This window comes from Drosophila novamexicana, unplaced genomic scaffold (assembly GCF_003285875.2).
Source record: "Drosophila novamexicana strain 15010-1031.04,08,12 unplaced genomic scaffold, DnovRS2.1 tig00000193-arrow-pilon, whole genome shotgun sequence".
Taxonomy (NCBI): domain Eukaryota; kingdom Metazoa; phylum Arthropoda; class Insecta; order Diptera; family Drosophilidae; genus Drosophila; species Drosophila novamexicana.
In genome coordinates, this window is record NW_020824787.1 from 6,383,402 (window position 1) to 6,395,595 (window position 12,194).

The window sequence follows — 12,194 nt, forward strand, 5'->3', positions numbered from 1 at the left end:
AGTAATGCTCGCATGTAGTCTCTAAAAGGAAGTTGGAGCTGGGCTGGAGCTGGAGCACGAACAGGAGGCACACCCATGTGGGCATGTGTGAGCGCTTGTCCAAGGATCGTGCTCGCAATCTCGCACAAACATGTGCTCTTCTAGTTTATTGAATATGACAGGCATTGTATTCCAATCCTGGGGTGCAATACATTTGGCAACAACTTGCTCAAATGTGCAATAATTCGCTGTAGAAAACCCGATTACATTTTCCTTTCGAAAATACGTTTTCACTCATCCTTCCGACAATAACCACGAAATTTTAATGAATTAAGGATACGCTTAGCTCAGTTCCTTTCGGCAGTACAAATGAGAGTCTAAGTTGAAAGGGGAAAGATTAAAATTTTACCAAGGCTAGGTAAAACATGCTATTTATGTTCTTTTATACCAAAAGCTCAACAAACTTATTTTAAGCAGTTTTTACAACTCCTCGCATTATAAAAAAAGTATTTCTAATTATCACCCTACTATGCGATTCTCATCAGTTAAGTAAGGCCTACAGGTCATCATACTTAGTTTGATTGTAGCTATAAAATTGGCAAATCGTGTTTAGTATTTTTTAAGCCCTGCTCATACTGTCATTCCAATCTGTCTCTCTCCGTTTTTTATTCCTCTTTCTGGATCGTTGATCACACATCAATCATTCAGTCAATCAACACAAAAAGTCGTCTATTTGCTTGAGCAGCTCGTAGATAAAATATACCAAAACAAGAATGCTTTTTTTATTAGCATATCGTTTATTTTCTACCTATCGCACTTACCACTTTCTACTTTCACCCCAAACTTGGTTTGGGTTAGTTCAACTGTGATGCGCCCCTTGAGGTAACCGCTGCATGCAGTTTTTTCTTTTTCTCAAACGACTTTGTGGTACTTGTTGTTGTCGCTGGCACTTGACAAGGATAACGCACAGGACAGGCGAACGCCAAGCGGACGGCAGCAATCCACTTCCACTTGATGTCGCATAAATTTTTGCCCTTCTGCTGTTGCAGTCTGCGTAATGCTGGCTGAGGCAATGGCTTATGTCCTGTCTGGTATCCTTGCGCCTTGGCCACGCAGTGACATCCAAGCAGTTTTGGCTGCGCACGCTCAAATTTATTTACATTCTTATTTATTTTGCCACTTTGCCATGATTTTGAGGTCCTGCACTCCCCCATCAACTGGGGATTCTCCAGCATTGTCCAGGACATCAACCGCATGCAGCAGAAGTGGAAGTTGTAGCTGTCCGGCTGCGATTGGTTCTGCCACAAGCGAAAGTGTTTTACTTAATATATTCGTCTATTAGCTCAACTGTTTAACATATTTGTAACTATATTTGAAATATTTTGGCACACGTAACCAAGAGGTTTTTGTACTTCATATTTATGCAGATACAAATTTAAAAGAGAGTATTGGTTTTTGTTTCACGACCAATAATATAAGGCACACGTCATTTCGATTTTAATGTGTTGCTAAAGACATCATCGGGACTCCTTGTCCCTCCCATTACTGTTGCTGCTTTTGTCAATATATATCTGTAGGTATATCCTGCCGATTTAATTCGAGGGGCTGTTCGGGGTATTCCATTGCTGAGTTCTGAGGATATCTTTACGCGGTGAATAGATTTCAATAAAAGTTTTCATTTTCTTCCATCTACTTCGCGTACCATACTTTTATTTCTTTCTCAAGCATTTTCAAGTATCGATAAACATTTTGAGCCAATCATTTGTGCTTTGCTATTTTAGTTTATCTTCGACTATTCTACATAAATCGTTATTTTAAAATTAAATTTCTTGTTTAAGCTACTTCTTGATTTTCACAAATATTTTAAGTAAGTAAACGCTATGCGAGATAGTCCAGCTTGATTTCTATTTGCTCAATAATAAGCAGCTAACCATGACAAGGATCTATGCCATTGCAATATCGTGCATACTTCATTTGGGCTTGTGCACCTCATTCTTTATACACCAGTCGGATGAAGTCTGCTCAGAGACAATACATTTGCCCGCTTATCTAGTTTATCTTTCACTGATGGATCTCATATACGAAAATGAACTGATACCCTCCAACTGGAGGTATTTGCCTGTTTGGCCAAAGTTTATCATGGAGCTCATGGTGACAGTGTGGTTGGGCGAAGTTTGCCTTATAATCTTTTGGTCCAACATGGAGAAAATCAGCGTGGGCCTCCTCAAAACTTATTTCGATTTAGATGATGTATCACGCATAGTCATCCTGAATTGCCTAATGCTACTACTAAGTGGCTTTATAGCATGGCTAGTGGGCATCGAAACCAGGCGTATGCAAAAACTAAGAAGGCTGTTTGGGAAGGTTAGGCACTCTCGTGTCGATAGGGAGATGAATGAATGGATACTTAAAAACCGAGACTATTTTAACCCGCAACTAAACAAATAACTGAACCTAGGCCTAACGAATAATTCATGTCCTGGATTGGGATTTTATGTGTGGTGCATTATTTATAGTCAATTTCTTACCTATCAAAGACTATTTAATTATGTTGTCTTAAAAATAAAAATCATGCAAAATTAAGCCTTATTTATTCAAGTTATTGGCTTATCTCGGTATCCATTGCTGAGTTGTCTGAACAATTTGTTATATAAAATTTGTCATCAACTTGGAAAAGAATCTTTTAGAATAGTAATTGCAATCATTGATTTAATAGCTAACGACCTCCGCACCCGACACAACTCCTAAGCTATAAATCAAATTAATAATTTAATAGGAAATACTCAAAACTTAAGCCACAATTGAATGATATTGTCTTTTTGCAAATATACAAATATTCTACATTATATGAAGATCGATCATGGTATGGTTGTAAGTTATGAAGCGATGGCAAGTAGTTCGGTGGGTTGAATGTAGTTGCAAGTTCGACATCGAGAGCGGGGAATCAGACTTTATTTATTTTATATTAAATTAATTTAGGGTGACAAAAAGCGTTAGTGGGAGAAGGTTCAATATATCCCCTAGTCAGTTGGGAATTCCTGATAACTCTTATGCACTCTTATTTTTATTTATTTTATTATTTTTATCATTAAATATAATTAATAATTAATAATAATCATAGTTAATTATCATTAATAATTTATCATAGTAATTGTTAATATTATTATTCTTAACGAGATGTCTCAAGCTGTCCGATTTTGCTGATTAAAAACTTGCGAATTATTGCAGCTTGTGTGCTGCATATAAAAGCAGCTTAGGTTTAAATATCGTTGTCTAGGTAATAATGAGCTGCAGTACGTTTATCTTTAAGTATTGAGGGCCCTGTCGACGTTTTCGAGTTGTCTGCCCTGCTTAACGCAAAAGGTTTAATTCAGCCTCAACTGAAAAATGCATAAATACCGTTTTAATTAGAAAATTAGCTGGAAATATGCAGCTCACGTTAATCGCGGCGCTGCCTCCACTGCAAACATGAAATTGGAGCCTGCCTTGGCGATGCGGATTCACAGTCGAGGCGAGGCTGGGAGTCGGAGCCGGGTCGAGCGTTGGAAACAAAGCTCATGCAATATCCAAGAGATGCGACAACAACTGAAACCCAACTGACTGCTGCATCCTATCCATTCACTGCCGCAGTCGCCGCCCCTCCCTGCGAGGCTGCTGGCCTCATTCTCGTCCTGACATTCGAAAATCATTGCGACACTCGCTACGGCTACGGCTCCAGCTCCACCTCCGGGGAGTTCGACTCTGCTGTTTGTTGCGACAAATGCCGTTATAATTATTTATACTGTAAGCACATTTTATGGTGTCGCAATTTTAAAATGCAATTAGACGCGCAACTCTATGAAAAAGCCAACACAGTAGCACCAAAACAGCCAAAATACGCTGCAAGCGAGAGTGCCAAGAATCCGAAATACCCTAGTATTAAAATACTCGAGAATGACATTTTATAAAATGGGCAAAAGCTCGGCGCCTGAAGTAAGCACAGCATTTGTGTGGAAAATGTCAGATCTGATGTAAAAATAGCTCTATGACGGCCCGACTCAACAGTAAGATGTCTATAATTCAAATGTTGAAAGTGAAATTCTATAATTAGCTCGCTCCACTGCGCACAACATACCCGCTATCACTTTAACTAGACGGTATTAAAAGGCATTGAAATAACATACAAATAGGACAATACTCGTTACGAGCACAGACAACTGTAATTCTTAATGGGGTTTTGTCATTTCAGCATCGTGCCCAAAATTTTATGCAAACATCATCGCGCTTATGCCTCATTCCCCTGTACACTTTCCCCCCAACGCCAAAGGCAAGCCCGTGCTCAGCTCACCTGGCTTATTAGTTTTTTGGACTTATTGAACAGCCGCGTGCCTTGCGCTATGCAATATAAAATTTCTCGACTCGAGCGTAGCGAATCCGACGCAAAACTAAAAACAGAAGAACGGAACGGAACAGCTGCTGTCATATTTTCATATTACAAAAAACACACTCATATTTTGCAATATCCTTATTTAGTAAAGCGCCTTCACTTATGCTCCCTACCCGACTTCAGATTTCTTGTATTTCTCGGACCAGTTCTTAGCTCTGCTGCCATAATGAAAAGTTTTGGTGAATAAATTTGCATAAGACTTGGCTCACATATGGAGAGATTGACATAAAGGAAACATGCGCCAACTGGTGAGGCCGGTTCAATTTTTATTACGAGTGTCTCGATCATTAGGCATATGTTTGGGAGCATATGGTTGATATACAGAATATGCTTCTAATTGAAAAACATTTGGACAAGCTCAAGTATTAAATATCTTAGTACTGGCTCCATTTACCTTAATAAATATGCAGGTATTTTTTAACATGCTTACAATTTTTAAATTTGCATTTTGACCCAAGCTAATTGATATATGCATATGCATTTTAAGAATATAATAAATATTATCTTCAAGTATATCTTGCAACATTAGTAGACAGTCGAGCTGGAAAACTCGTTGCAAGTCTTATGAATGGGTTTTCAATTTTTTTGCTTTCCTTAAGCAATCCAAAGACAAAGAAATTCTTTCTTTTTTTTCCAACATAATATTCCATTGCACTATCGCATTATCGGCTGCGGTCGTAAACTATTTGCAGCAATTATCTTCGAAAGTTCGTTCGATGCCTTTGGGGAAATATGCGGCGAATTAATACAAGTTTATAGAGCCAAGGAGCTGAGCACCCAAAGGGAGCGAAAGGAACTCTCGCCAAGTCGGCAACCCTTTGGCCCTTTTGCCGAATGAGTTTGGTAAGCGCAAGTTTCGCTTAATTTATAACGAGGATTACAATAAACAAACTAATCTATGGCAATAAACACTAAAAATCCCCCAAAGTGCTGGCCATCTAATGCTCCTCTAGGGGGGCAGGGGGAGAGGACAGTCTGGCGGCGTATTGGGCATTGTCACCACTCTGCTCCCGGATGTAGCCATGGCCAGCGTCTTTTTATAAGTTAAATCGCAGCAATCCGCAATCCTTTCGCCTTTTAAATATGCCATTTCCGTTTCGAGATTATTTTTCGATATCGCAAACGTATGATTCGAGATGTTTACGAGTGCCCAGTGCCCAATGTGCAGTGACCAGCCGCCGGCTGCCGACCGCCGACTGGTTGCGGGTTGCCCGACCAGCAGATAGGCATCGCGGTTCAGTTCCCAGATTCGGTGCCCCACTCCCCAGTGCCAGGGCAATGAGCGGTAGTTGAAGTGGTCTAAGTGCGTGCTGTAACCCGGCCGATCCTTTTTTCTATTAACAATAAATTTGTATGATTTTTATTAGACCACAAGTAACTCGGGGGTAGTACATTGATGTCACTTTGAGGGTATAAGTGAGAGTGAAACATTAACGAAGACAACTCCCAACTCCTTATGCGGAGCATTAAGACAATAGTCTTACAAGTAAATAATATTTAATGCAGGACATCGAGCATGCCGATTCGACGAGGGGTCTATGAATACACGAATACCATTTATAAAAAAAATAAAATTAAGGGTTCGGGCTTGGGACAGAATACCTGGCAAATAAAAACATCAAAGGAAATCCATCCTAAATTTTAATAAATTGCTTTAAATCGCGTTTTAAACCGTGTTCATTTTATGACGACTTACTAAAATTTGGAAAATATATTTTTAATTACTTAAATGTATCGAAAATCTGGAAAGGAACATGCACTTGTCTTGCCATCAAAGCTATATTAAATCAAAGGCGAAACTAATGGACCGGGGGAGTTCTGGATGCTGGGTGGAGAGACAATTTAGTGGGACCAAAACAAATCGGCAGCAAACGGGATGCGCGTGATGCCCGAAAGGATGCCATTAAGGACAACGGTTGCAATCGTTAGTGAAGCCATTAGTTTGGAGCGCCAATATGCGAAAGTCAAAAGCAAACACCCAAACGTGTCCAACTTGCAGGACAACCCCAAAAGTGTCCAGTGTACTCGTGTATGTTGTATAATTGCAAGTGCGCAGCTTTGGAAAAATGCGAGATATAACATAAAATAACAAAAAAGCAGACAAACGGACAAGCGGACTCGGGATTGCGGACACCAAAGTGTCCATCTACCACTAATGTGACCGGACTTGGGGACCGAGGCTGAGGCACAGACAGTGGGCAGTAAGGACATCACGACAATGGCCCGGCAAACGTAACAATAACAATAAAACAAAGGCCGCTGCCAATGTACACACGGGTAACAGAAAATAATTTCAGGGATATTATCCGAGTGCCGAGGCGCTGCTGATGTCCCAGGCGCGATATGTGCACGGCAAGTAGTTGGGAGTCAGAAAGAGATTCACATCAACATAATGTCTACTTTACAATGTGGATAAAGTCGATGGGCCGACCGGCCGGCCGGGCTGTACTCGAAGAAAACGAAATCACATCCATATTGAGGAAATAGCCATTCAGCCTTAGCCTGTCTCCCATTCGGACGACCCACCTGACACCAGTCTGCCCAAATGTCCTTTACTGTCCTGTCCAGGCCCGTCTGGCTGCTGCTGCTGCTGCTGACCAACCCCCTTTGGTGCACATATAGTGGACGCTCGCACGCCACGATGCAATAAGTTACGGCTGGCGGCCATTACGCCGGCATCGGCACGGGCAAATGGTGGCCGGGCCACAAGCACAGCCGGAGACAAATCCAAAATCCATACTCGTAAACAAATGCAACTAATCGCCGTTCATGTTGAACGTGTTCACGGCTAGGCAAACCTGAAATTGTGGCTTCACCAAATCGTTCTGCCCGCATCCAAGTGTGTCCAGCGTCCAAGCACCAGCTCCGGCTTCGTATCCCAATGATCATTGTGCGAGCTTAGCTCTGATTCGGATTCTGATGGTTATCGCGACATGGGATACAGGTCAGTGACTGTTCCGCTTCGCATCAGCAACATTTTTGCTGCGTTTTCATTTCAGCATTCCGTTGTGCAAATTGTGAGAAACTCACGAAATTTGCAATCAATTCATCTAATTTATTCAATATATATCTATTATTGTTTACATTATAGGTCATAGTTATAAGCTATCTACCTAACATTTTATTCCGTCATCCTACAGAAAATGGGTAAAAAATGTTCAAATATATGTAACAGGCAGAGAGAAGCAACTCCGATCGTTCTGATCAAGAGTATGCACAGATTTTTGCGAAGGATGGCCAGACCAACTCCAAGTAAGACTGGTACAAGACTATGTATAAAAAGAAAGATAGTTGGCTAATGAAATTACATATTTCTAAAACTTAATGTATTTACTTTTTTAAAGATTGGCAGAGGCGGACAGAGGGACATACCGACCCAGATCGTCGCTCTGTTCTAGAATATATATACTTTATGCAGTCGAAGACACTTCCTTCTGTATGTTAGATACATTTGCACAAAACAATAATACCCCTTACACTCAGTTTCAATGGGCTCAGGGCATAATACATTCAACCTTGACAGTAGTTTCTTATGTAAATCCAAAAATGCAATGAAAGAAAATCATGCTTTCGACAACCTAAAAAAATTTGTCTTCTATAACCAAACTTGCCGTACGACTTTCCAGCTAAATGGCTGGTATTTTGATCAAAGATGTTAAAGAAATCAAGATAATGCTGAAATATATGGAGTCAGCGTGTGATGCGGTGCATTATTCGTGGGCGTTGCTTTATCATGGAAAATACATAATTTTGCTTCTGAAAAGTAGGCTTTGAAATTGAAATTATTTTTTTTTCTTTTTTTTTCAAGAAAATTCTATATTTTGTATGTGAACTGGAGTTTTCTATTAATTCATTCGGCTGAAAGCCATAGTAGCACAAACAGCTCAGATTGGTTGGTGGAAAAAAGTATTTTCTATATTTATTGTGGAGAGTGTTGCATGTTTGGAAAATCGTGTGGCCGCCGATTTGTTTTGTTTACAAAAAGTGTAAGTGCTAAAATTTGTGTGCTTATAAATAATTTAATATATATAATTGGCAAAATTGTGTGCCGAAAAATAAGTTTTAAAAATATTTTTAATATTTTAAAATTGCCTAAAAAAAGAAGAAGAAAAATATATATATTTTTTGCGACGCTTGCCGAATATTTATATTTACTTACGCCTGAATAAAGTTTGGAACAGGTAAGTAGCAAATTTTTTGTATTATTTGTATACAAATTTATTTATTTATTATTTTAGCCGGCAGCCGAAAAAAAATATTCCCCATGCTTAGTTTGAAAAGTCGAAAACGCCATTTGGTCTTCACCGAAGACCTGGAAGATGGCGAACTGCCCGAAGTCGATGCCAGTGAATGCCACAGAACGCATTCGATACAGTCAATGCCCACGTTAAGCCAGTTCAGTGATGGCTACGACGACAACCTGATGGGCGACGCGGCGGACCGGGCCAGACTGGAGGCACTCAGCGAGCTGGAGCGGGAGAGCGAGCTGTACGAGCGTAGCCTGAAGCGGGACGAGCTGCTATATAAGTGGGGCATCAAGTGTATACTGCTGGCGAAGGAGAAGCATGCCGGTGCCGTCGACAGGCCTAGTACTGAGCCGGACATCGCAGTCTCGCTCAAGGAGCGCTCCAGCACGCGGCGTCTGAATCCCGAGGCGCAGCGTGCGGCTGACAAGCGGCGCAGTGCAATCGATCGCCTGGTAGCGCAGCGCAACAGTAAGAAAACAAAGGATGAGTACGAGTGCAAGCATATAACAGCAGAGGAGCCAGAGCAAGAGCAGCAGTTGGAGCAGGAACAGCAACAGGTGCAGGCACAGCCTCGGGAGCAGGAGCAGGCAAGAAGCGAGTCGCCCAAAAGTGCAGATGGAAAAAAGTTGAAGCTGAAGGCCAAAGACGTTTACTCGGACGAATCCAGTGGCAGCACAGACGACGAGGATTACGTAGAGACCAGCAGTCCAGGCAGCGACCCAGAGACATTGGTCAGCACCTTGCAGGACCTCAGCAAGGCGCTGCTCACACGCACCCAGCTAGAGAGCTTTCTGGACAAGCCCATCTTTGATCAGACTGTGGTCGGCTGCTTTGTGCGCATCAGCATTGGCGGCATTCCCACCAACCAGCCGGCCATCTATCGCCTGACCCGCATCGTGGCCGTGGAGCATATCGAACAGGAGTATCTGCTGGGCAATCAGCGTACGAAGCGCGTGCTTCAGCTGCAGCATGGGGTCCATCTGCGTAGCTTCCAAATGGATGCCGTCTCGAACCAGCCGGTGATTAACAGTGAATTCATCTTCTGGCTGGAGGCATGCCAGCGCGATGCCCAGCCCTTGCCCAGCGTGAAGAGCATTGGCAAAAAGGAGAAGGACATCGAAAAGGCTACCAACTATGCCTTCACCGAGGGCGATGTCGAGCTGATGGTGCAGACAAAGCGACGCGCCGGACAGAAGCCCGTGAGCGCCGCCTATCGCAAGGTGTGCCTAATAATGGAGCGCGACATGGCCGTCGATAGCAATGACCTGGAGAAGGCCAACCAGCTGGAAAAGCAAATCAAACAGATTGACGAGCAGTCTCTCAGCGAGCATCAGCGTGAAAAGCGTGTCCAGTACATGAGCTCGAATGCCACAGCTCCGGCCAGGATGCCATCAACGGAGCCGCCTGCCAAGGCCAAGTCCAAGAAATTTGACTGGCAGCAATATATGCGACGCAGATACAAAAAATTTGCCCATCTAAATCGACTGCAAACCCAACAGGATCAAAGTCCAGTCAAGGAAACGCCCAACGTGAACACAGTCCCCGCTGAGCCCGCCACCAAATCTGCGGTTACGGAGCCGGTCCAGGAGCACGCCAAGGAAACGCCTGAGTCAAACATAGACATGTTGGATCTGTATGAGCTGCACAACTTTGAAGTTCACTTGGATGTCAGTAAATTAAGTGAGTAGTGAGAATGCAAGCCGAACACTTAGCTTAGATCTGCTGTTGTGTAAATACCCTGGCAGAGGGTATTATAATTTGGTCGTCAAATGTGTAACGCATAGAAGGAGACATCTCCGACCGCATAAATTATATATATTCATGATCAGTATCAACAGCAGAGTCGATATAGCCATGTCCGTCTGTCCGTCTGTCGTTCTATAAGAACTGGATCGGACCACTATATCATATAGCTGCCATAGGAACGATCGGTCAAAAATAAAGTTGTTGTATGGAAAACTTTTTTGTTTTTCAAAATATCTTAACCAAACTCCCTGTGATTCTTAGATACGGGTTGAGTCTGTAAGGGTATTAAATTTTCGGCGTGCTGAAGATAGCCCTTCTTTATCATTATAGGTAGTCTTATAATTTTTAGACCAATTTTTTCTGAAATTCCATATGCCATATAGTAGTAAGGAGCATGGATAAACTCGTAAATGCCAACTTTAGTCAAGATATCTTGATACATAAATTTGTTTCATACAAGAACTAAAATTTCGATGTTCCCATGGCTATATGATATGCACCTTTGCAGAGTTTCATAACGTTAGTTTTAAAAGCCGAGACAATTTCATTATCAGACCCTCTACAAAGGTTTAAGATTCGATGATATAGAAAGTGATTTTCTCGCTTAATTCTTTAGTGCAATTCAGTGAGATCTGTAAAGAGATCGAAGGAATAACTCTGGAGGCTGGTGCTCAATAGTTAAATAACCAAACGCCCAGAATATCAGACACGAACCGGCTGCAACATAATCACTTCGACCAGAAACAATTCACCAAACCAGAAATTAACACAACCATCCCAACCGACTGCTCCACTTCCCGCACTTCCCGCTGCCCGTTGCCCGTTGGCCCCCTGCCTGCCTGCTGGGCAATCACGAAAAATTGGGAATTTCAAACAGTGAACGCTTCTAATTGCCCAACAGTTGAGCCAACTAGTCTGAGGACCTGCCTGCCAGCCTGCCAGCCGGGCAGGACATCGATTGCCAAAAATATGAATACAGACTCATCCTGGTTGTTGTTGTGGTGGCACCGCGGCATGTCAACACTGTGTCCAGCTCATGTGCTGGCTGTGGGGGTTGGCGAACCGCTAGCTGGGGCTCCCAATTCCAATCAACCACAGCGGACACATCAACAATTCGTGCGCCGCCAAAAGCTTGTTCTAATCCAATCAAATCTCAAATGCGGTTGTTGCCCAATTCGTTTGGGAGGTGACAACAACGAAACAGTACGATGGCAACAAATCTGTATTTATTGTGCAAAAATCTATTGATTTAACAATGGATCTGACTAAATATCATTATGCAAGATTACAAAACTCTTTTTTTATTAAACAAAAAAACTTCGTCTACGCTTAAACAAATTTTTGTACATTTTTTATCAATGTGTTGTAAATATTATATATATATAATTTAGCTCCTTAAGTATATTGTACAATTCTGAAATTTAAAACAATTTTTTTACAAACTTATTTTAATTCGTTTGACTTGGGAAGAGAGACAAAGTATTGTATTTTCATACAGATTTTTCTGATTTTTTAGATTCCAATAACAGACACGCCGTGATAATCAGGAAAGTTCCAGCAAAGCTCGACACAATTTTGATATCAATAATAATTTTATTAAATTGTGTTTCGGTTTCTCGTGTGTTGTGTATTGTTGAGTAATTCCGATTTACGCCCATCTTTATTCCACCGTGCCCTATGGGCTTTCTCTATTAACAACTCTGTGTGTGTCCGGGCCACAGCATTTATCTGGCCGTCTAATAGTGGGTTATGGGTTGGGAATTCGTTGACTCGCAATTGGCAGGAATGTCTATGGG

At 41.8% G+C, this 12,194-nt stretch overlaps 2 protein-coding genes across 3 annotated transcripts; both read left to right on the top strand.

Moving 5' to 3' along the window:
- The first annotated feature begins 1,754 nt into the window (after positions 1 to 1,754).
- Positions 1,755 to 2,554, top strand: LOC115758757. The gene is made up of 2 exons (XM_030699516.1): positions 1,755 to 1,846; positions 1,906 to 2,554. The coding sequence occupies exon 2, from the start codon at positions 1,912 to 1,914 to the stop codon at positions 2,425 to 2,427; it is 516 nt and encodes a 171-aa protein (XP_030555376.1). The 5' UTR covers positions 1,755 to 1,846; positions 1,906 to 1,911; the 3' UTR covers positions 2,428 to 2,554.
- A 5,704-nt stretch (positions 2,555 to 8,258) lies between these two features.
- Positions 8,259 to 11,712, top strand: LOC115759086 (RNA polymerase-associated protein RTF1 homolog). 2 transcript variants are annotated; one of them, XM_030699918.1, is made up of 4 exons: positions 8,259 to 8,391; positions 8,511 to 8,586; positions 8,644 to 10,332; positions 11,015 to 11,712. In XM_030699918.1, exons 3-4 carry the CDS (start codon positions 8,670 to 8,672, stop codon positions 11,074 to 11,076), a joined length of 1,725 nt encoding a protein of 574 aa, XP_030555778.1. In that variant the 5' UTR covers positions 8,259 to 8,391; positions 8,511 to 8,586; positions 8,644 to 8,669; the 3' UTR covers positions 11,077 to 11,712. The 2 variants fall into 2 exon arrangements, with proteins under 2 accessions (XP_030555778.1, XP_030555780.1); XM_030699920.1 differs by lacking the exon at positions 8,259 to 8,391 and having other exon boundaries at positions 8,508 to 8,586.
- Positions 11,713 to 12,194: the final 482 nt, after the last annotated feature.